The 26152-nt window shown below is 38.2% G+C and overlaps 1 protein-coding gene across 4 annotated transcripts in view; it reads left to right on the top strand.

Moving 5' to 3' along the window:
- Positions 1-725: 725 nt before the first annotated feature.
- The window catches only part of MFF (mitochondrial fission factor), a 34917-nt gene continuing 9490 nt past the window's right edge, over positions 726-26152 (top strand). For 2 of the 4 annotated variants that reach the window (XM_084639782.1, XM_084639781.1), the window contains exons 1-5: positions 727-885; positions 4691-4851; positions 7462-7679; positions 9437-9609; positions 12248-12336. In XM_084639782.1, the coding sequence (XP_084495908.1) occupies positions 4814-4851; positions 7462-7679; positions 9437-9609; positions 12248-12336 (518 nt within the window). In that variant the 5' untranslated portion in view covers positions 727-885; positions 4691-4813. Of the gene's footprint in view, positions 886-4690; positions 4852-7461; positions 7680-9436; positions 9610-12247; positions 12337-23339; positions 23499-26152 lie in introns of all 4 variants that reach the window. The other 2 variants (XM_084639779.1, XM_084639780.1) reach the window with 2 other exon arrangements.

The raw sequence follows: 26152 nt of genomic DNA, 5'->3' as shown, positions 1-26152 counted from the left end.
TATCCAATAGCAAGCTGCCCCAAGTATCCGTATAGCCAGCCAATCCAGCTCCCAGCTAGTTCCCTGGTTCTCTGTATCATTTGTTAAACTATACATAAAGCTGCTTTATTCAGCATTGTTCTTCCATATCTGCCCTGTATGGCCTTGCTTAGTTTCAGGCAGTCTGACTCTGCAGCATATTGTCGCAGATCCTCAGCATAACTGCTGCGAGTGCCTCCAGGCGGGAGGGGGGACCAAGGACACCTGGGCCTAGTGCGAGGGGGCTTCATCGACACTCGTGGTCTTCCATCCCCTCGAGTTACCTAGTGGCCATGCCGCAGTGTCCCCAATAATAGACAGGGTTTACAGTTTGGTTCAATGGCTCTCCGCAACCCCCCTATAAAAATTGTTCTAGCACCCCTCCCAGTACTATTCTATTATTGATCTCTAAGAATGGGTTAATGTGTCCACATTGCTGGTGACAGTAAAATATAACTAGTGCTAGACATTGAGGGCATTCACTCAGCATTATCACCTAACCTTACACCGTCAATGCTACCGACCAGCACTGTATTTGTAGCTAGGAGCCTGTGGCAGCAATTACAGCAGTAGCATCACAAAGGCACACAGCGCTCGCGGCCTGTCTGACCACAGTAAAGATGGCTTCCCTCTAGCTCGCTCTCTCTCAGGTGAAGGGCCAGAGAATCACTTCCGCCCTTCTTAGGTCACGTGACATTACACCGCTCTCCGCTCAGTGGTGGCTACGGCGGTTCGATGTGGACAATTCAGTCCGTTTTTCTATCTAAGCGGCCCGGACTGCATTGCGCTTTCTTATCAGTGCGAGAGAGCCCTTGAGTGTCTGGAGCGCGCGAGGGGCCTGCCAGGCGGCTTCCCGCCGGCCTCTGGGTGAGTCGGTAACGCTGGGGCCTGCTCCGCCGGACCCCGGCAGCCAGGGTGGGAAGATCCCAAATGGGCCCCCCCCACCCCAGCAATATGCCCCCTACTCTGTCCCCCGAACTATAGGCTCCCCAGCCTCACCCCGGCCTGCTCTAGCCCCTCCCCGCTACAGCCCCCCCGCCGCCTCACCCCGGCCTGCTCTAGCCCCTCCCCGCTACAGCCCCCCCGCCGCCTCACCCCGGCCTGCTCTAGCCCCTCCCCGCTACAGCCCCCCCTTCTCCCCGGCCTGCTCTAGCCCTGTTATGCCCATCCCCCATGTGTTGCTCCATGGCCTGTTATAACCGCCCCCGCCCCCCCCGCTGAGTCCACTCACGTTCACTGCCTGTCCAGCTTTGCCCCCCCATCATCATCTTTATGCCCACCCCATCTTCTCTGCCATTCTCACTTTCTCTCTGCATATCTACTATTTTTTATACCCCCCAACTGGCCCATTTTCTCTTTTTCATGCCTCCCACCCCTAGTGTTTCCATTTTCTCTGCCCACACTATTTTATTTTAAATATATTCACTTAATAGGGGATCCTGCTTTCAGTAGCCCCCTCAGGGGCTGGATGCCCCTGACTTCACATTTTGAAAGACCCTAAACATTAAGGGTATATCTACATTGTGGCGCACCCTCTATTAACAAAATAATTTAAAATGACTTCTTAAATGGTTATGAGACTTGAGTGGTTAGGATTATGTAATCCTCTAACCTACTGGGCCTGTTTTTCCCCTCATTTATGCCCTTGTAAATCAGGACACCTTCCGCAGAAAACAGTGCTGTGATACCAGTATTAGCTCAGGCTCAAGCCCAGTGAATTCCATTTTACTCTGTTTTAACTTTAGTAGTTGTCACTTTGTCCACAGCATTATTTGAAGTGTTGCCTCTCAGTGACAACCTGGATATTTCAAAGTAGCAGCTTATCAAACTACAGCCTTTTTTTTAATTTATGCTAATTTTACCATACTCGTCTTCTACTAGAAAAATAAAGACGTTTGCTTGTAAAACTACCTCTTTGCCCCAATTGGGATCTTCGCTATGCATTGCAGCTTTAAAGCTGCTGCTGGCAGAGTGGCATTTGCTCTCTTGCATTCATTAAATATTATACAAACCCAAAGCCTCGCTAACATTTGTTCATTCCTTCCATGTACATGATGTGCATAGGTGATGTGCATAAATAGGTCTGACACATGTATCATGATGAAGGCATTTCAGTATTTATCCCTTGTGCGCAGATGACATGTAGCTCTGCATCCCCCTCCAATCACCCTGATAGTGTTTTGTTACATCATAGCTTCTAATTCTAAATGCTTCAGTGACTGATGTGCTGACAGTTAATCAGTCCTCTGTGTCCCATAATACATCCTCTTAACTTTGCTTCCAAAGCCCAAAACTGTCATGTCGTTTATGACAAACTTTTTCTCTCCCTCATCTCTCTTGTCTGTGTCTGGCAATTGCCATATCATGGTGTCCAAATTCATCCTTTGTTTAACTTTGTATACACAGATCCATATATTCTTCTTAATCACAAACTGCTGTTACAATGACACTCCCTTTTAGGAGATCCAGAATGGGGTATGCATGCTACTTTCTGTGTCCAAGAAGTCAGCGTCCTATTGTATTGTCTCCTCGATCTACTTGATTCATCTTCATCTCCAAATCCCATTCAAAATAGCCCTCCTGGGTTCCCATTTACACTCCTGTGTGCACTCTCGGATTGGCCCCCCTATCCCTTTTCCATGATTCTGCATAATTAATCATGTTTTTATTTGTGATGACTTATCTTTCTCAAACTTTCATTCCTCCCCCACCTTTACAACCACTGAGTTCTGTAAATGTCACCTTAAAACTTCCTTTCCCCCTGTTGACTTTGAATACTGTTCAACCACTCAGATTTTTCCAGTTAATAATGACAGTTCTGCTTTTCATTTACCATAAAGGAGCTAAGAATTTTATTTTTCTACTTTGTGCTTTCAGTTTGAGCTCTCTTAATGGTAATGAACTTTTTGTTATTATTTTAAGATCTAAATATGGCTTACAGAGTTGGTTTAAATATTTTCACTATTTTACATAGGAAACTGAGGCACATGTTATACCAATAAAATAAAAACCAGCAGGATAAAAAGGCAAAATACCACATTTATTGTGAATACAGAAAGAATCATAGTAAGCAGTTAGTAGTTATAGCTATAACATTCCATTCAATCTCATATTTATTCACACATTCATTCATACAAACACACACACACAGGTTCTGCAAGGTTATTATCATAGTTACCAGCCTTAGAGTTGCTCATGCCAAGCCACTGGCCAGGTGGCCTGGACATGAGGAGGGAGCAGGGCCTTATCAGATGCTCATCTGATGCTCCTGGAAGTTGGTTTGCAGAATCAGACCCCAAAGTTCTCACTTTTTAGAGTACTTTTTTTTTATAGGAATTTCTTCCTATGCCAGTCTATGGGAATTGCTTCATCATGCTGTTGCTGAATCAGTCAGCAGACAGCACATTCCTGACGGCTCAGTGCTGCTAGATGTTATCTTGTTTTTTGGTTCTCCCATTCTTGAGGCTGTTGGGTGGATTCCAGTCTGCCCTCCGGGGGTCCTCTGGTTATTTCCACTTGACGCCTTCTTCAGCCGATGGACACTGGATTCTTAGGCTGGCACCTCCCTGATCATTCAGTTATTATCCACACCAAGCATCCATCCACATACATCCTCTATCTCTATTTTAATCACAATTGTTAATACAACAAAAGGGCGGGGAGTCTCTGGGTGCTGTTTCTGTTGTTAGAGTATTGCTTTGAGTCTCTCTCTCTGTGAATTGCTTTGAGAACAGACTCTGTCTTAGAATGTACTAACACAATTAGCAGCTTGCAAGTTTCACACATAGAGGGAGAGAAACAGTACCAAAAACCAAGAGACCTCTTAATTAGTAATACCCTGGAATTTAAACTATGGGGAATCAAACTCATTTGTGATTTTAATACAGAACTTCTTTAATATGATCCAACACACAGATAGGTCAAAGGTCACAGTAAATCAGGAGTGGAATAGACATCTACATATTCTGACTTAAGCTTCAGCCCTGCAAACTACTCTGTACAGGTGCACTGCCATTGGGGTCACTAAGGCTGTCTACATTGCAGCTGAAAGCAAGCTCCCTAAACAGACTTGTGTTAGTGTGACTCACGCTAGCATGCTAAAAAATAACGGTGTGGACATTGTAGCACCGGTGGAGGCTCATTTTAGCCACCCAAGCTCAGACCTGGGGGCATGCAGCTATTTTTAGCATGCTAGCACAGGTTTGTCTACCTAGGCTGGGAGGCTCACTCTTAAGTGCAGTGTAGACATACCCTACGATTTTGCACAGGTGCAGGAATCTGCCTACTATGGAGCAGATTGCAGGATCTCAACCTTAGGTCTCTGTGCTAACTATTCTTTTTTCCTAATATGGACTAACATCTTTTATTATAGACCTCCTCTTCTTTCTTCCCCATAAACGTACATCTCTAGTTTAATTAGTAAGTTTCAGTATTGTAAAGATTGAGCAGCTGAAATCTCACTGTTTTTCCCTTCTGCCATTTAGAAAATCAGTGAATTCTCCAGAAATTACATGTCTGAATTCTAAGACGCATTTGAACATACTGAAGTATTGTATTTGTAGATACTTGGCAATTACTGCCAGACTCGCATTATGAAACTGATATTTAGATTCTAAATATTTATGAAGTTGACTCTTCTAATGCTGTTCTTTCTTTCTTTATTTTTTTACAGCTGGAAAAGCAATTGTCATGCTGTCTTATGTACAAAAACAGATCCAAACTTTACTGTGTTGTAAACAGTGCTGCAGTGTAGTGATATTTGATTACAAAATTATAGCTGTGCAAATATTTCAAAATGAACAAAAGAACAAGCAGTGAATCACCTCTAGGGAGGTTAGTAAAATCTTATCAAACTCATCTGGTACATGTAACACTTAATAGATCATGGCCATTTAACAAGGCTGTTGCCATAAGATACTCTTGGTATTTTTAAGTTCTTGTTAAAATTAAATACTTTCATTTGCATAGGGACTCTCAGCTCAAAAGATCTTGAAGTGCTTTACTGCTTCTTCTGCCTGAACTGTACATGACCTTTAGGGATGTGGAAATCTCAGAAGGCACTTTGTACTTTGGCCACAATACATTAGGCTACTTTATTGAAGCAGGAAGGGTAAATCTGTTCTGTGAGACCAAAAGTGTGGGGTAGAGGGAGATGCTAAAGTCTATGCATTTAAGTGTGGCAGAGCTGCTTGATTTCAGAGTAGCAGCCCTGTTAGACTGTATTCACAAAAAGAAAAGGAGTACTTGTGGCTCTTTAGAGATTAACAACTTGAGCAACTGGTGAGTGCCTGTCAATGAGCTATGGAGTCACTTCTGCTCCCAATTTTTGGGTCCTATCAGCTCCTTCTATTGGAGCCATACAACCTGCAGAAGTTAATACAGACAGCCTATAACTCTGCATGGTTCTCAGCCTCAATGAAGGAAAAGGAATGTAATTTTTTTTGCAAGCTTGCATAAAACAGGGAGTTTTTCCTTCCCTAATTTCTGGTGTGAGGTTTTAAATATAAATATAAGAATGGCTATACTGGGTGAGACCAGTGGTCCAGCTAGCCCATTATCCTGTCTGCTGACTGTGGCCAATGCCAGATGCTACAAAGGGAATGAACAGAACAGGGCAATCATCAAGTGATCCATCCCCTGTCGTCCAGTCCCAGTACCTGGCAGTGAGAGGGTTAGGGACACCAAGAGCATGGGATTGCATCCCTGACCATTTTGGCTAATAGCCACTGATGGACCTATCCTCCATGAACTTGTCTAATTCTTTTATTGAATCCAGTTATAGTTTGGCCTTCACAACATCCCCTGGTCACGAGTTCCACAGGTTGACTATGGATTGTGTGAAGAAGTACTTCCTTTTGTTTGTTTTAAATCTACTCCCTATTAATTTAATTGGGTGATCACTGGTTCTTGTGTTATGTGTTTTCAGGTTGGTGGGATTCCTTCTAATTGCCAGGGGTTTAATGTGTTGGGGAATCCTCATCACAACTCTGAGTATCCCTGTATTGGTTCCCAGGTGGATCTTACTTCTGGCACACTTTTATATTTGTTTCCACTTCATCATTTAATCTGGTGTCCTGTGTCATCAAACTAACTGTCTTTTTGAGTCACCCAAAATACAAAACTCTGAAATTAATTTTGGCGGTAGGGTATGAATGGGACATCCGGAAGGGCATCTCTCCTATATAATATTAGTAAATATATCAATAACTTAGTTTCACTATAATTACAGCAATGGACTGACTTCTCTATATGAGGTTTAATATGCAAATTAATCAAAGGTGCCCAAATGACTTACAGGTCTTAAAAGATACTTTATTTTGAGAAACTGTCTCTGTGTTTGGATTCCAGTACTTGATAGTTTTATGAAAATGCTCAGATATCCTTTTCCTTTCAGAAAGATGTTAAATCGAGAATGTGATACAAGTGAGTAGTCTCGTTTGGGCCACTAGGATCTGTACTATCCATATTGTAAAAAACATCATTACCATTACAGTCTCATCACAGAGGCATGGTCAAGCAGAGTGAATTCCCTTCTTGCCCCTAAAGGGGGCCCTCCATCTCAGGGTGGAAATACTGTACTCTGGTTTGGCAGTGTGAGGAAACTCTTCCTGCTTCTGCCCATGGTGTATTTGTTCTGTAGATGTAGGATTTCCATTTTGAAAAGCACTCAGATTGTATATTGTAGATATATTTTTAGTCTGTCCAGATCATCAGCTACATATTAGTAAAAAGTCTTTAAGTTTACAAAATAGCTTCTCTTTAAACTAGAAGTACTGAATAAATCAAATGGGAATGTTGTAGGAATGCTGAATTTCTGAAACTGATTGGACAGCTTACTGGTGAGAAACTTCCTTCTTGGTGAAACTGGGTTCTGTGTAAGTGAATCTCTCTCCCCGCCAACTCAGGGCTATGTTGCGAGGCTACTGTGCAACCCTGTCCCTTTCCTTTATCCACCACCCGGCAGCCTGCAGTCACCATTCCATTCTATAGGCTGAAATAGCAGCCACAGCCCATGTGTTCCCATTGCCTAGGATACTGATGTTGCACAAACACATCTGTGCCCCGACTTCTTACCCAATGTAGTTTTCTGTCCTAGCCTATGTGGGGGCTAGTATGGAAACCTTATCAATGTTGTGTAAGGAATTGCAGGCAGCCCTGTGTCGCCATTGAGCCAACAGACCACCTGCACAGCCTCACTGTGGGGTTTGGGTAGCATACGGAGAATTGCTGTAGTCCTTTGCAGCTGGAAATTTTGCTCTTTGAATTTACATTGGAGTTATTCTCACTAAATATTGTGTGTGCTCAGTCAAGGAGATTTGACACTTCCCAGTTATTGGAGAAATGTATCCACTTAACTCTATTGTGCATCGAGAAAGAAACCCACCTAATGTTTAGTTTTGCTGTCAGTTAATAATTCATGGCTTTTTGGTTTTCTTTCATCAGAATGAATGGGGCAGTGTTCCCATCTCCAGCTGCTGAGATGGCAGAAATTAATCGAATTCAGTATGAAATTGAGTACACTGAAGGGATCAGCCAGCGAATGAGGGTACCAGAAAAATTAAAGGTGGCTCCACCAACTGCTGAACTTGAGCAAGGCATCCAAGAAGGACTTCCAAATGCCAGTGTAACTATGCAGGTTCCAGAGAGGATTGTAGTGGCAGGTATGTGTACGTTGTAGGGTAAAAGTAGCAGCTAAAGCATTATCCTGATTTGCTCTCTGTCCAATATAGCTTGTTTTGCGGGATTAAAAAATAATTTAGTGGTGTTTTGGGAAAAAAATATTATTCAAAAACAAAGACTTGTGAAATGTATCCCATTCCTCCAAATAGGAGCTGCTGATCAATTATGACCTCTAAAGTGTCTTAAAATATGAAAAATGCTTTATTAACCAGAGACATTGGGATAATTTTTAAGGCGACATGTTAATATGCACGGTTTCATAATTTTGATGTGCTATGTCTGAATGTATATTGACAATAAGCTGAAATAATTACATGCACCAATCTCTTACTGTGTCTTTCATGCCTGAATTATGAGTACTACAAATGGACCCCAGAAAAATTTACTTTGTACTCATAGACTTTAAGACCAGAAGGGACCATCATGATCATCTAGTCTGACCTTCTACACATTGCAGGCCACAGAATTTCACCCACCCATACCTACTGCCTGACTTCTGATTCTTAATATAATAGGAATAAGCTACAGTAGCTGCAGCATATTCTAAAAATATACTTTGTCTGACCCATTAGATAGAATTCAAAATTATTCTGATTAATAGGAGCATCGACATCATATTGATGATATCTCTGCTACTGAGTTGGCTCTACGGATAATAAGCTTATGATATATAATAATCTGCGTTTGATCATACGAGTACGATAAAGCTTAAGAACATCTACAGTTCTTACATCTTTTCAAAGCTTGTCCTTGTTGCTAGTATGCATTTGTCCCACAGTTTGAAATACTCAGACATTCAAACTTCTATTCATCTTTATATCTGAACAAAGAAGCTTTGGTAAGACCTGATTCTGCAGGTTAGAGAGTGCTCTCGGTGAATCAGGTGCTTCCAGGATCATGAATTATGTCCAGAGAATACTGCACAGGTAAGAGTGAACAAAAGCTATAAGTGTGTCAAAGGGCTATAACCGTGACTTGTAATAAGCTAAAACCATGACATGTAGCTTGTAATAAGCAAAAACCATGTGAGAGATAGGTGGGCTTAATCATATTCTCTAAGGTTAGGTGTTATGTATATGATGGCTATCTTAAACCTCCCCCCTCTTCCCCCCCCCGCCAATTTTAATGAGAAATTTTTTATCAAATGTCCCTCCTGCATTTGTGTCTTTATATATAATTTACCAAGGCAACAAATGAAAACCTTTCAGATGTTTGGGGTTTTTTAAACAACTGTCTAAAAATTGAGTTGTATGAACAGGTTATTTGGATGGTGAGATTGTGGTCAAGTCACTCAATAATTATCATCATGCTGCAGATTTAAAGGTGACTGTGAAGTTATGTTCCTCAGGTGTTGTGGAATGTGTGGCCACTTTCCCAAGAATATATCTCAGTGGGGATACAGAGGCAAATAATAGCTAGTCTAGAAGAAACAGGTTGTGGTAAGGATTTTTTGAAGCACAGAAATATAGTTAAGGGAAATACTTTTTAAAAATCTCAATATATCCTTAACTGCGAGACTACTAGCAGCCATCTTTCATAATTGTTTGGTTTTCTGAGTTGATTATATTTTGATGTTATATTTCCTTAGTTCCTATGGCATAAATTTTCTTGCAAACATTTGGTCTATTTGTGGAAGTGTGAGGGATGTCTTTGTCTTCTTGAACTTTTTTACTAACTTTTCACGTGTTAATGTGTTTACTTGATATTGATTAAAATAATCTCAACTATGTTGTTGCAGGTAATAGTGAAGACATTCCATTTTCCAGACCATCAGATCTGGACCTTATTCAGTCTGCTCCATTCAAACCTCTGTCATTGAAAACTCCTCCCCGGGTTATCTCACTTAGCGAGCGACCACTAGATTTTCTGGATCTAGAAAGACCCCCACCGCAGACACCTCAGAGTGAAGAGGCTAGTATTTTATTTTATTTTTAACTTTTTCTTAGTTGTGAAAGGTATTTATTTCTGAAGAAGAAAAATGGGATGGTGAATGACCCCTGCATTGTGATCTAGATCAGTTTATTACCATAAAATGGGTAGATATAAAAATATTTTACAAAGTAATGTGTGCACTTACTAGTAATAAGATAACCCTCCAACCATTTGTCAGTTAAATTGAATATAGAACCTAGATACCATCATTAGAACTGGTTTAAAAATAAAAGATCAAAATGCCTTTTTTGACTAAAAGGAAATTTACACAAGAAAATTCTGTTTTCACTGACATTGTTCAGGTTATCAGAAACTGAAAACCTAAAAATTCAGTGAAAGCAAAAAAAAATTCTTAATTATTTGGTGGGAAATAAAATATATTTCCTAACCAGCTCTCTGATAGGTAAGTGTCTATTTTATAGCCCTGGCTGTAAGTATTTTCATTTTATTCCCTATTTTCCAAGTGCGTATGCTGTAACTTGGCCATATTTAAATTGCACCAGGAAAAATCTTGGTGTCCAGGTCAATGCAGAATTTTATGTCAAAATGTGTTGAAAACACATCACTAGGTTCTAAATTAAGTCTGAGACTCAGGAAACTAAGTGTCCTTAGAGCCAGTTCAGTTAAAATATTTGCTAAATGCATAGGAGAGTCAAAAAGGCAAACGACATAAGGTTGTTTAAATCATCACTTTGAATACCTCAGTTCCAGTCACTTCATCTCAAATAGAACATGGCAGAAATTGAAAGGGTTCAGCAAAGGACAATGAGAGTGATTAGAGACATGCAAAACTTCAATAATAAGAGTGATTAAAAAGGAATTAGGACTTTGTTTTAGATAATGGTGAATAAGAGATGATGTGATAAAGGTATTAAAATAATGCAGTTTAGAGAGGGTAAATATGGAGCTCCTATTTACCTTTTCTTTATAATACTAATACTATAATACTAGCACAAGGGGACAACACACGAAACTGAAAGACAACTAATTTAATTTAAAACTGATAAAAGGGGATTCTTTTTTACCCAGTATATAATTTAATCAATGTAACTATTGCTACAGGATATTATTGAGAGCAAGAGAATAGTGGGATTAAAAAAGTGTCAGATTTATATGAAAACCAGTATCCGTTGTTAATATAATCAATATTAAGCAAAATGTTGTTAATTAAGCTGTAAAAATGTGTTTCAGGGAACAAGACAGCACTGGCTTAGAGATGGATAAGATGACCTAATAGATATGTTCTGTCTCCAATTTTCTAAGCAGCCAAACATTTATTAAACTGCATATGTAAAACACAGAATTACTATTTATTGTTTCAGACTTAGTGGGCTTCTATTGTCCTTTCTAACAGTAATTGTGTGAATGGTTAATAGAAGCAGTAATGGGCATAAGGGATTGCCTCCTCATTCATCTAAAATTCCAGTACCTCCCACAACACACCTTTCAAGATCCATGGGTCCTACACATGCCTATCACAACATGTGGTGTACCTCATCCAGTGTACTAAATGCCCCAATAACAACTATGTGGGTGAAACCAGATAATTGCTACACTCTCAAATGAACTGTCACAGAAAAATAAAACAAAAACGCCATATCATCCCTGGGTGAACATGGGTGAAAAAAGTATCAGACCTGCATGTTTCACAAAACAGTCACTCCATATCTGACTTCTCAGTCCTCATCTTCAAAGGAAGCCTTCACAACACCTTCAAAAGACAAGCCTGAGAGCTTAAATTCATAACTTCACTAGACACTAAAAATCATGGTTTTAAGAGAGATGCTGGATTAATGGTTTATTACAACAATGTGTAATCCACTTGCCCTCCAACCTCTTTCCCCCCCCCCCCCTTTTTTTTTTTTTTTGGTGTCCTATGACTGCAGTGGTGTTAACAGGCCACTTCACCTTGAATAGTCCCTGGGAACAGTGTTTCCGAACCTGTTTGATACCAGGGACCAGCTTGCTGTCTTCCTAATCTGTGTCAGGGAGATCTCAGGGACCAGTGCAGGTCCATTGACCAATCGTTGAGAAACACTGCCTTCCAATATGTGTTAATTACTTACACTAAACAATCTGTTCCACCTTGCATTTAGCTGTGACACTGAGTGCCTTTCCCTGACCTGAAGAAGAGCTCTGTGTAGCTCGAAAGTTTGTCTGTTTCACCCACAGAAGTTGGAGAGACAAGGTGGTGATGTAATATCTTTTATCGGACCAACTTCTGGTGGGGAGAGAGACAAGCTTTCGAGATTACAGAGAACTCTTTTTCAGGTCCATTTGAAAGCTTGTCTCGCTCACCAGCCGAAGTTGGTCTGATAAAAGATATTACATCACCCACTTTGTCTATCTAAAATTCCATTTATTCATGTGTCTTGGACAGCACCAAGTAATTTGGGATAAACTGTATTAGAAACTCAATTCCATATTCTGTAAACGGGGCCGGATTCTGCCATCAGGTGCTCTTCTGTACTCACTTTGATATCAACGAGAGCTATGAATGTGTATCTGAGAGCAGATTTGGTCAACAGCCTTTAGCACAGTACTTGTGGGACACTCCTGAAAAACACTCTCTCTTCCTCTCTTTGTCTCCCTCTTCCACTTCTTTTTGTTTTTTCAGGTTCGTTCAGTGGGAAGATCGAAGAGAGAACGTTCTATGAGTGAAAACGCTGTTCGTCAAAATGGTCAATTGGTCAGAAACGATTCCATGTGAGTAGAGATCTGGGATGCAGTGACTTAAGGGCAACTTGATTAGTATTTTGTTCTCTCTTTCCTCCCATCTGCTTTTCCTGTTGATGTTTGGTATACTCATTTCAAACGCTGTTAAGTAACACAAGTTTGAACATTATAGAACTGCAATATGTTTCCTGAATAATCAACTTTTTAACCCTGTTTTTTGTGCTGTTGGCTGATTTCATTTACAATAAAATCTCCCTGTTCTCTTTGGAGTTTGGGATCTTTTTTCAGTTGTGATTTTGCTGTTTTTTGCCATGAGCTGCAGATCACAGCTCAACTGCTTTTCCATGTGACTTCTAGTTGTCTGCCTGTAACTTGAAAGAGATTATCAGATCATGATTTTGTGTACAATACTTTCTCCCAAGTTTCAGGTTATTCTTCCAAGAAATTGAGTTCTACTTTGTGTGTTAAAGATGTCCCCACCTTTTTGTGTGATCCCTTGAATAGGAGCAAAGAAATTGGTGCACCCTCATAATTACATAAGTAATTTTCTCTAACGTCATAAAAATATAATTTATTTGAAATCTCTCAATATATCTTCATGTTGAGAAGCCGGTGAGTGGCAGACACTCCTTTTTATTGTGTGTGGGTGGATGTGGAAATGTTGTAATCATATACATCTCATCCCCTTTTGATGAAATTTAATAGAACATTTAAATAGTTAAATTTTGAGTATACTTCAGTTACGTTTTTTCACCGTGGTATAAAAACATAAGAGGCTGGCTTTTTTTTTAATCATTGTAATAGTAGCAGAAGGAATACAAGGCACAATCTGAAAATGCCACCCCTATGTTCTAATTAGAATTAGGAATGTGTTTGCTGGATCTAAACAAATGTGACTTGGATAATAAGCCTATATATTGTATGAAATATGTGCTAGTTCCCATACTATTCAGCTGTAAGGATCACAGTTTCCATGGTATAGTGAATTATTGACAGAAGCTTACTTGAGTCATTGTAGGCTTTTATTCTTGCACTTGGATTTGTCCGATTCACTTCCCTCCACAAACAGGAGAAGAGTCCACGCTTTGCAGCTTAAATTCAAGTTACATTAAACCCTTTAATTAAAAAGACAGTCCTGTCAAAGCATTTTGCCTCTTATAGGATATTTAACCCTTGCTTATCTTGTCCTCTTGGTCTAACTTTATGTGCTGGCTTGACTGACAGCCAAGTATCATTGTGCACTGTCCACTCTGGTGTCTCAATAAAGGCTCCATCTAACCTGGAAATTAAACTGCAGAATCCATTGTAAATACAGTTTGTATAACTAGTGCAGATGGAACACAACCATTTAAAAAATATTCTCTAGACTAGAACATAGTGACAGAAGCATAGCCTGGAATACTGTATTTTTAAACCTTATTCCCCATCCACTCTGGCCAGACAAACTGTTTATACCATGCTTAAACTAGTCTTGCTAACATGGTGTAATTCCTAGCATAACTAGGGCATAAGATGATTCTCATGCACTTCTAGGGACTATTTTTAAAACAGGGAAGGGGAGAGTTTTTTCTATTCTGCTTTTTAAAGCTTTCTGGGAGCATGTTGTACCTCAAATAGCCATAACACTGTACAGATTAGGGCTGAGATTTTCAAAGGAATTTAAGAGGAATTAACCCCCCTATCCCACTGAAAGTCAATGAGAGTTGAGTACCTAACTTTTAGGCTACTTTGCAAATTGCAGCTTGGGTTTTTGTCTTTTCCTCGAAAATATTACATAAACAAATGACTTTGCAGAGTCATTGTGCACTCAGACCCTACAGTGATAAAAACGTAGAGAGATTTTGTCTTTAAAATACATTAAATACCTGACTCTTAACAGCTATAGTATTTTGGAATAAAGATGGGCTGATGGGTTGTGTGACGTTCCAGTATGTATGCTGTGAGAGTGACCGAAATAAAAACATTCTTAGAAGAGCCACCCCAGATTTGAGGGAAGGAGTTGGCACTGCTCCTGATTTTGTGTGTGTGTGTGGTGGGGGGAGTGGAGTTGAGAGACGTTGCTGAATGTGTTGTCCTTTAACTCCTTGTTACCCTATTGCATGCAGTGGCTGTCATGAGACTTTGTAGTTGGATGGGGATGCAACAGTGACAGTAATACGTAGATTCTCAAATGTTTGTAAGGACCAGTTGACATGGTAATGACTAGGCACTTGTTGGTACAATAACAAACTGTTGAGCAGTAATGATGGTTCTCTAAATTACCTTCCATTTATTTACTAGGACGTTTATTTAAGAGAATCACAATTCTTATTCAAGGTGGCACAGATCAGATACTGTCCCAAGAAATAAGATGCCATGGTTCCAGTCACCCTTCTCGACTAAGGACTACACATAAGCTTAACTGTTACTTTTGATTTTCATGTACTGTAATTATTTTTAATTATGTAGCTCTCTGCACTACTAATCTTTTAATCAGTGTGTCTGTAATTCAATGCATACTACTTGAAATAGCTCTTAGTATGCTGAGGGCCTGACTTCTACCTGTAATTCTGTTGCAGGATTTCTCAAACTTTACACCTCATTCTTTCTGTTAGGTACTGGGGTAAAGAAATGCTTGGGCTTACATTTGTGGAAACTCTCTCTTAATTTAAGCGGAGACAGAAGTTAAGAGGGGAGAATCTCCACTCAAAACATAGTTGCAAAGCAAAAAACAGAAGAGTATGTTCAATGTATGGACATTCCTTGGCCATTTCTGCTTAGTTGGGGAAAGAGAGCTTTATGTTGGTTATTACCAACTGATATTGAATCCAAGGATTGATTACTTTTTATTCTAAAACAAGTGGTCCAGCAAGAATATGTGGCAGAGGAGAGTATTTAATTTTTTCTAGACTCTCTCTGTTTCCCTGGAAGAGGCTGGTGCCTTCTCAGGGAGACTAACCTCATAGTTTGAGAAATGCTGTTCTTCTGGCAACTTGTGGGGGAAGGAGGTGATGGAGTTTACATTTTAGAAATGGAACATGCAGTTAACTCCTAATACATCTTAATTAATCTGTGTTAAAGCTATTTAATCACCTTCATTAGCTAAATCTATTTACTAGAAACTTGCTCCTTTAGAAGCATAAGGCAGATCCAAGTCTGAATAATAAGTAAGACGCCTCTACATCTTCAACAGTTGTCTAACTGGCCTTCCTGCAAACATTGTTCAATCATGAACCTTAAATATTTTACAGTGTTGCTGAGCTTTACTACAGTTTATTTCAATAATTTCCCAGTTGGTTCAATTTCATCCCAAATGCACATCCTTCATTTACATGTTTAAGCAATCTATAGTTACAAACCTGCTAAAATGCTTCATGAAAATGCCTTTTGTCAAATCTCTGCAGCAAAATAGTATTAAATCCCAAGAATATTTAATTGCAAAAATAGAAAAGACAAAAGAAGGGCAGGGAAAGCTTTTGTGGATAGTACAGTAGTTAGAGTAACTCATGACAAGTGTGAGACACTGAAATGTAGGAGCACCTTGTATGTAATTCCCTTGGCAGAATTGTACATTGTAATTCCCTTGTACATCAAATGTTTACTCCATAGACCACTTCTCCATACTCTCTTCTTGACTTTGTGTATAGAATATTTTAGGGTACATCTACACTGGAATAAAAGACCCACAGCACAGAGTCCCAGAGTCTAAGCTCCAACCCACGCCAGAATGTCTACACAGCAATTTTTAGCCTCATAGCCCAAGCCCAAGCTAGCTGACCCAGGCCAGTCACGAGTGTTCAATTTCTGTGTAGAAGTACCTTCAGAGACTTAACAAATGAATCAGTTATAGCTCTATGCTCTTGAATCCTGAGGGAAGATCATAGAAGGGGAATTAACTCCATTCAGTTTTTCTTAACTCCTTCTGTTTTCACATAAATTCATTTTCTGCCCTTGAAACTTCAAACTGTCTGCATAATAATTCCCAAGCTTTATCAGAACCAAAATAGAAGGGTTTCCCTTACACTGATTATCTAGTTTAGAGGGATATATAAGTTAACAAATTGCCTTTGTGGAGAAAACTTTCTTAATAGGAATTGTCTCTTCCTGCCTGTGTAGTTTGACTCCTATCCAAAAGCAAGTAAGTTTCATGATTCGAATAATCTCTGAGACGGTCTTTGCAAGCAGCCTATAAAACAGTCCTTTCTTGTAGCTAGTTTGGGGCTCACTGAACTGGATGTAGTACAGTGGACTAGTGATTAGATCAAGGACTAGGAGTTGTGTAGCTCTGGATTCTCTTCTCAGCTCTGACTTTAGCTTGCTCTGTGATATTGTGAAAGTCACTTTATCTCTCTGGTCCTCAGTTTTCCTCCATTAAATTGAGTGCTAATATTTACCCACTTTGAAAAGCCCATTGATGTTCTCAGGGACAATTCAGAATAATTTGATGGTATATAAATTCAAGCAGCTAGTTCTTGTTGTGAGACCTTCAATTTATTCAGTACAGCTGTTAATGCAAAATGTCTACTAGAAGTACAAATATATGTTTCTAGTCAGTGGTTCCCTTGAAATCTTTACAAAAGCTTTTGTATGTAGATAGCATTACTGTGGTAATTTAGTATTATAGACCGGGGGAGGGGGGTAGGAGGGAGTGTGAAGGGGACAGCATTCTATAGTTTGAAGTATGTCCAACTCCATATTTGTTATCATAAGAATAGCCCTACTGGGTCAGACCAAAGGTCCATCTAGCCCAGTATCCTGTCCTTTGACACTGGTCATTGATGGACCTATTCTCCATGAATTTATCTTGTTCTGTTTTGAACCCTGTTATGGTCTTGGCCTTCAACATCCTCTGACAAGGAGTTCCACAGGTTGACTGTGCGTTGTGTGAAGAAATACTTCCTTTTATTTGTTTTAAACCTGCTGCCTGTTAATTTCACCCCTAGTTCTTGTGTTATGAGAAGTAATAAACACCACTTCCTTATCTACTTTCTCTACACCAGTTATGATTTTATAGACCTCAATTATATCTTTCATTAGCTCTCATTTGTTTACCAAGCTGAAAAATCCCAGTTTTATTAATCTCTCCTTGTACGGAAGCCACTCCATACTCCTAATAATTTTTGTTGCCCTGTTCTGAACTTTTTCCAATTCCAATATATCTTTTTTTGAGCTGGGGCGACCACCTCTGCACACAGTGTTCAAGATGTGGGCGTACCATGGATTTATATAGAGGAAACATGATATTTTCTGTCCTATTTTCTTTCCCTTTCTTAATTATTCCCAGCATTCTGTTTGCTTTTTTGACTGCTGCTGCACGTCGAATGGAGGTTTTCAGGGAACTATCCATAATGACTCCAAGATCTCTTTGAGTGATAACAGCTAATTTAGACACCATCATTTTATATGTATAGTTGGGATTATGCAATGTGCATTTTGCAATGTGCATTACTTTGCATTTATCAACATTAAATTTCATCTGCCATTTTGTTGTCCAGTCACCCAGTTTTGAGAGATCCTTTTCTAGCTCTTCACAGTCTGCCTGGGTCTTAACTATCTTTTGTAATTTTGTTTCATCTGCAAATTTTGCCACCTCACTGTTTACTCCTTTTTCCAGATCATTTATGAATCTGTTGAATAGGACTGGTCCCAGAACAGACTCCTGGGGACACCACTATTTACCTCTCTCCATTCTGAAAACTGACCATTTATACGTACCCTTTGTTTCCTATCTTCTAACCAGTTACCAATCCACGAGAGCACGTTCCCTCTTATCGTGGCAGCTTACTTTGCATAAGAGCCTTTGGTGAGGGACCTTGTCAAAGGCATTCTGAAAATCTAAGTACACTATATCCACTGGATCCCCTTGGTCCACATGCTTGTTGAACCCCTCAAAGAATTCTAGTAGATTGGTGAAGCATGATTTCCCTTTACTAAAACCATGGTGACTCTTCCTCAACAAATTATGTTCATCTATATGTCTGACAATATTGTTCTTTATTATAGTTTTAACCAGTTTGCCCAGTACTGAAGTCAGGCTTACAGGCCTGTAATTGCTGGGATCACCTCTAGAGCCCTTTTTAAAAATTGGCGTCACATTAGCTATCCTCCAGTCATCTAGTACAAAAGCTGATTTAAATGATAGGTTACGGACTACAGTTAGTAGTTCTGCAATTTCACATTTGAGTTCCTTCAGAACTCTTGGGTGAATGCCATCTGGTCCTGGTGATTTATTGCTGTTTAATTTATCAATTTGTTCCAAAACCTCCTCAAGTGATACCCCAGTCTGGGACAGTTCCTCAGATCTGTCACCTAAAAAGAATATCTCAGGTTTGGGAATCTCCCTCATATCCTCAGCCATGAAGAACAATGCAAAGTATTCATTTAATTTCTCCACAATGGCCTTATTGTCCTTGAGTGCTCCTTTAGCACCTTGATCATCCAGTGGCCCCACTGGTTGGTTGGTGTTTTTGAGTGCATCAGAAGCAGGAAGACTGCTAAACAACCAGTGGGGCCACTGAACGATCAAGGTGCTAAAAACACCAAAGTAACAGTTGTGTTAGTCTGTATTCGCAAAAAGAAAAGGAGTACTTGTGGCACCTTAGAGACTAACCAATTTATTTGAGCATTGAAGTGAGCTGTAGCTCACGAAAGCTTATGCTCAAATAAATTGGTTAGTCTCTAAGGTGCCACAAGTACTCCTTTTCTTTTTGCAAAAACACCAGAGTGGCCTGACATTGTAGCACTTAATTTAAAAAAAAAAAAAAAATTGCTATTACTTTTTGAGTCTTTGGCTAACTGTTCCTCAAATTCTTTTTTGGACGTCCTAATTGTATTTTTACACTTCATTTGCCACTTCATTTATGCTCCTTTCTATTTTCCTCACCAGGATTTAACTTCCACTTTTTAAAGGATACCTTTTTGCCTCTCACTGCTTCTTTTACTTCGTTGTTTAGCCATGGTGGCTCTTTTTTGGTTCTCTTACTATGTTTTTTAATTTGGGGTATACATTTAAGTTGAGCCTCTATTATGGTGTCTTTAAAAAGTTTTCACACTGCTTGCAGAGATTTCACTTTTGGCCCTGTACCCTTAATTTCTGTTTGTTTAACCTCCTCATTTTTGTGTAGTTCCCCTTTTTGAAATTAAATGCTACAGTGTTGGGCCACTGTGGTGTTTTTCCTGCCACATTTCCAAGCTATCACCTATTGTTGATACTGTCTCTTGTACAGTTTCTAATTTCTTCCATTCACTATTCTGCATTTTTAGTCATTAAGATGCATTGATAGATAAGCCAAATATTTTACTTAGTTTTTAATCTACCATCTATATGATTATAAAATTATTGCATCTTGAGAATTTGGAGGGACTTTTGTTCCCCCTGCTGATTCCACCAGTGTACTAAATTATGTTCCTTCGTTAGGGTCAAGGGGAATGAGGATTAATATGAAGTATCCTTTACCTTCATATCCTCCCTGTCTCCCCCAACCCTGCCAATTCAAACTGGAAAATGGTATCCAAGGAATTCACTTGAGGGGCAATATCTTCTTGCCTGCCCCTGTTCCCTGCCTCTTCAAGTTTATCCAATGGCTATTTACAGGGTGGTTTTGATTTAAATCATGATTTAAATCACTAGTCAGGAAAACTTGATTTAATCATGGATTTCTACATAAAAGTGCAATCTTGTTCATTGTTATAACCTTAATACATATTCTTCACAACTCAGATGTAGGTTTCATTTTAGAAGGTACACACTATACATTTTTAAAGTGATTTATTTTGAAAACTTTTCAGATTAGTTTTACAGCTATATCAGAAGAAAATGAATGATTATTTGGTTATTTCATTTACCAAAGGTAATTGAAGCAGATAGTTCACCTCCCAATGACTTCATAAATATCTCCAATTCAACAGGTTAATCATTAATATGCGGAGGATTTTCTTGCTATGCTGTATTAGGAGGAGAACATCACCAGACAGACATTTTAAATTGTTGTATTTAACTAAAACAACAATGTTATGTATTCTGGATTTTTTCTTCAACAGCAAACATATACTATTTTGACAAAACAAGCATATGAATTTTTGAATTTAGTTCAAGTTTTTTAAAATCCGATTTGTTTTTGTTAAAATTGTTTTTAACTAAAATACTTAAATGAAATATTTAAAAAAAACAAACCAAAAATTAAATAGACTATGTCAGCCAGGTCAACATGAGAAACTTAAAATATTGGCTTCTGCAGCTAATTAAGTCAGCTTCACCTTCATTTTCCTGTTTGTTCATCATCTAGAAAAGCAAAACAAGCTTTCCTAGGTCCCAAACAATTTCTCAACTTGGAATGAATTAGTCCAGAGGAAGAAAATATTCTTTCTATGCTGGCAGAAGCAGCTACTGCTGTTAAAAGTGAGATTATCACTTCAACAGTCTCTGAATCCAAGTGCTTAAGTGACTTCCACCAGTTCACTGGTGTGACTTTCTTTAAAACATCATCACCAAACATATATTTCTTGAGTGGTTCTTATTTCCAAACTGGGTCTCTTTTACGGCCTGCTGCCATTATAGGTTTTCCCTTCTAATGAGAGAATGGTATGGTAGATCTCAAATCAATGAAGGCTACGCTCGGAAAGACCTCAAGACTTCTGGAATATGCTGCTCAAACAGTTTCACTTTTGTTTCTAGTGCCTGTCCCTCTCTTCTCACATTTATCTCCAGACTTCTTCTCCTTGTCCAGATCTATTCCACCCCCAACTATCTTCTGTTCATTGAACTTTTTGAAACTTTGCAGTTTTAGGGAGAGGTAAGGGATTGATTCTGTGTACACAAATTTGCAGAGGGACAATAGGGTTGAGGTCTGTTATATCTCACCTCTATGTATTATTTACTTATTTAAAAACATTTTTGCTGTTAACAAGCATGTTATCTCTGGAGACACAAATCCACAGTTTGAGAACTGCAAAACTGAGCGTCTCTGATAGTATCTTCTGAACTGAGCACTGAGTCCCATTGGGTAGATAGAAAGACTAACCTAAATGATCTATACAGAAGCCCCTGGAACCCCATAGATTGGGTCCCTAATCCATTAACTATTGGAACTCATTTACAAAACTTTTTTTAAACATTACATGAATATATTGTCTCATATTATAGAATTAGAATTTATAATCCTATTCCATGATATCTTTGAGCTATAATGTTTCTTAGTTAAAACTATCTTTAGATAGGTTTTTTCCTCAAAAAGCATTTTATCAAAAAAATCTCATTTAAATGAAAAAAAAATCCAATTTATTTGATTTTTTTTTTAAATCATTGATTTTTATCCACCCTGGATATTTATAATATGTAGTCACAGTGCAAAGCAGGAGTTAGATGGAATTGCGCTACTGCCATGACTAATCCTGTTAATCAAAAAGTAAAAGTAATCCTAAGTATGGAAAAAAGGAAAGTGCAGGTGATTTTTTTTTTTCAAGTATAGGAGAACACAGCCAAAACCATAAAATGGCAAAATAAATGTTTGCTATAGTCTCTTTGTTTCTATTTCTGTAAATTCTTGCCTAAGTGCTACATCTCTAATGTCTTGTGAAAATATCTTCCAATAAACACTGTGTTAGCCGTTGTCGGTCAAGCACCAAGGTAATTCATGATTTCAGGACAAAAGCTTAGTTCACAACTGACATTATCACATCTGTCAAAATCCTATGCAGTAAAAGTTATTACTCATCTCATCCATCCTTATGTCTTCATCTTTGGAGTCGGAAATCCAGCTTTTGCGTTCCTGTTGACCCTCAAGCTGGCTGTGCCACTGCTGTGAATGGACTGATGGCCAGGGTGATGCTGACCCTCCTTTTCAATACAGCTGTTTCTTGTACCACCCATTGTTTTAATCTCAGCATCAGCTGAACACTCCTTCCACAATCCAAGAATAATTAGACAATGAAAATCTCTGATCCAGCCAAGGAGGGATCCAAACATCAAGTATACTGATTTCCACCGTTAACACTTTACTTAAATAACAGTTTCTTGGGAACACAGGCAAAAGATCAGAAAGATTGGCACTCAGACTCAGAATATTGTAGCAGTAAAGCAGGAATGATAGATAAAGAAGATCAAAGGAACATCCAGTGTTGGCGATGAGCAATCGTCTTGGATTATAAACCGTCCCAGAATTCTAGAGAGTACAGTGAATCAGACTCTTTCAAACATAATTACTAAACTATCAGCTTAACAAGAATGAATTCAGGCTAAACAAGCATGTCATTATTAATTAAAATTTGTGTTTATTTTCCTAAAAATAAATATCCTGGTGTAAAGGCCTATATGGCAAATGGCAAGTTAATAAGAGGAATACATGTACAACACAAAGATGTTTGATCAAAATTTAATAGTGTCCAGCAGAGATGTTTGTAAAATAAATCATGTACAAAAAACCCTCTGTAATGCTTACATTTTAAACTCAGTTCACTTTTCTTTGATAGAATGGTCAGAATTATAGTTCATAGACTTTTTGTCATCTTTGGTAGATGAATTTTGGGCTTTTATTCTAACTTCTCAGTTAAATCTTGGTTCTTTAACCATCAGACACAAGCAAATCAAAATACTATCGTAATCTCACTCTTTCATTGTTAAACGTGAGAGACTTTTTTTGCTTCAAGAGATTGACTTATGCCAGGTTGTCATGTTTGCATTAATACATAATTCTCTCAAAGTAAGACTTCAAAAGAAATCATGGGTGGAATGTTAAAAAATGTTGAATGTTGGCCTAACTCTCCTCCCATTGATGTCCGTGAGTACTGCGGACTTCTGAAAAAAACACCCTATATATCTGTACCAAAATCAGTCTTGTGTAATGTAATTTGTATTTGGTTCATAAGATAATTAACAAATGTAATTGTGAATCCATCTGCTACTCTTTTTTTGAAAGTGTTTACCTGGTATTGGTGGGCAAAGGGTAAGATCAAACGGAATCAACTTAAACTTTGGAACTAGGGCTGGCTGAAGAAGTTCTTTATTTAAAATCTGACAACAGTGTTTTTCTCTTCATTTGCTATGCTTGTACAAACAGTGTGACATCATCACTACAACAGGCTCGTGTCTGTCCTCCTCATATGTTACCTGAAGATGGATCTAATATTTACTCTGCTCGTGGCATTTTGTCGCTTATCCAGTCTTCTACTCGTAGGGCTTACCAGCAGGTCTTGGATGTGCTGGATGAAAATCGCAGGTGATTGGCCATCAGTGATTCTTCCAGCTCTTACTGCTTTTTTTTTTTTTTTTTTTTTTTTGGTGTGTGCTCCTTTTTAGTGGAGTGTGGTTTCTGTTTACTAATTAATATGGGATGATATTATTTTGCTTTGTTTTCTTTTGCTTTCATTGTTTATAAATAACTTAATTGTCCAAAATTCACATTTCATAAGGCTCCATTATCTAGTACCTTGCTTCAATCAAATATAGTATTTAAAGAGTGTGTGTTTGGTTTCTATTTCTCTTCATGTAAAAATCAAAATAGGAAAACCTAATCTGGTGGTTGGAAGGCTTGGTTTATGTGCTGTTTGCAAATTGTTAATTTGTTAGATGTTTTCTATTGCTTTTGGCAGTCCAAATGATGATGGATCACAAGTCTGCAGGCTTCTTATAACATCCTTGACTTTTCTGTTGCTGACTGTTGGAACAAATCAATAAGATTGGGTTGACATTGTCATGATTCAGTGGAACTAATATGAAGGAGCAAGTTGGAAACTTACCTAAGATAATTCACATCCAATGTTTTTCCAAACAATATTTTTGGAAAAATGTTAGGAGACCTTTAACCTGTGACAGTTGTTATTCCAAATAGTAGATAAGTTAATTATGTAACTGATGACTGTCATTATGTCTACATATTGTGCTCAAGTGATAGGTATTAACTGCATTGCTATTGAAATAGTTTCTGGATGGTATTCTGAGAACTATTTGTTCAGTACTGCCATTCTTTGGTGACCATCTTTTTGAGAAGTATGCTATTGTAATGTGTTTTACACTTTATGGATAAGCTGGTTTATAAAGGGTAGTTATTTGGCCAAAATTAGCCCATTTGTGCCACTTATTGTACACTGAATTTGATCCTTTACCCTTAATTTGTTAGTACTGTAAGACTGATGCATCCAACAATATAACATTACTTATAAAGACTAATAATGGTGACATTAATTTATCAAACTTCATGTGTTACTTTAATGGGCTGCATTAGAGAGGTACACATAACTTGCTTCCAGTTCCTGAGGAGTTGACCCAAAAGCCTTCAGAGTAATTACTGGGAAATTCTTGGAATAGCATTTTAGCATTGGAATTGTCTGCATCAGGGAATTCTTAAAAATTTTGCTCCTCACCCTCTTGATTTTAGCATCCCAGTGAAATATTTCTATAACATAACCCTGGTGTAAATAAGGCTTAAGTTAAGCTGTTTCTTTCCCATTCATTTTGGTAAGGGATTGAATCGTAACTGTCAAGCCAATCTTATTTGTGTGGTCAGCATTCAAACTGACCCCTCCTATAGTTAACTAGAGTTGTCAACATGTTCATACAGAACTATCTATCTCAAGGTCACGTAATTGTGAAGAACTCCAGACTTGTTGGTCTTATGCTCAAAGATGGATTTTCAAAGAGGTCTAAGAGTTAATTAGATACCCAGTTCCCATTGAATTCAACCTAATGACTCCCTTAGAGTCTTTTTAAAACCTCACCCATAATTTTTGCCAAGATTTTGACCCTTGTCCAACAGTTTGGTGGATAGTAACAAGTTAACATTTTCATGTCCATATCAATAAAAGGTTAAACATAACTGTAGTATGTTTTAGTTTTGCAAAATTGCCCCTCCCAAGTAAGGCAGAGTTAACTTTCCAAAAAAATAACATTTAAAGATTTATAGCATGTAGAAGACTCGTTTAAAAATATGTGGTGAAATCCTGTCCTCATTGAGATTAATGAGAGGTTTGCCTTTTACTTCAGTGAGGCAGGATTTCACCCATATTCTTTTGGATTTATGGAAAAAATAGAACCTTCAAATATTGTTTGCCTTTCTAATAATTATCTGATGAGCTTCCAAGTCTGAAAGTTTCAGAAAACAGCCTTACTGTTTCTGGATTTTATGTTGATTTTGATGTATTTCTTTATGGAAATTCCTAAAGGAAACTGAAAACGATTACTATCCATCTACAATTTTGGCAGGGATCAAATATAAAATTATTGATGGACTAACGGGGTGATCTTTTTTCTTTTGAGTAAATGTATTTTCAGATGTTTAGATCTTCTTCCAGACTATTCTGTCTGAAGTGGGAATGTGAAATTTGGATAATCCACGTGCATGGCTGCAAAATAGATATATATTTTAAATGTTTCAAACTGTTTTTCTTTGTTCTGTGTAGTATAGTGTTCCCTATGTATTTCAAGGCATATCTGTTCTTATTTTAATATTAATGATATACTTTTTTCATTTGGTGTCACTGAAAGAGATCTCTTAAAATGAACAAGTTTTGATTGTTCTATTTACTGGAAATACTCTTTGGTTTGGTTTTGGCTTGCTTTTCTGTTTCAAAATATTGCCAGTTGATGTCCCAGTCTAGTAAAATTACTGATGGTAGTTTTATACTATTGTAGATAAGGAATTTATTCTTAGAATTTTATCAGTATTACTAACCTATTAGACTATTTAAATTGAAAATAGAATTTAATTCTCACTATTTATACTGTCTGTTTACTCTTGCATTTTATTCAGCTTGGACAATGAAAATAAGTCAGTTTCATTTTCTAACAAGCCTTCATTTTCTGGTTGTTCTGCAGTAATGTCAGTTTTGTGTTTCCAGAGCTGTAGGGGAGTGTTTAAATTTTCAGTGCAACCAG

Source organism: Lepidochelys olivacea, assembly GCF_965140295.1.
Source record: "Lepidochelys olivacea isolate rLepOli2 genome assembly, chromosome: 9".
NCBI classification, from domain to species: Eukaryota; Metazoa; Chordata; order Testudines; family Cheloniidae; genus Lepidochelys; species Lepidochelys olivacea.
Note: the sequence above shows the minus strand (reverse complement) of the source record. Positions and strands in the feature narration are given on the sequence as shown.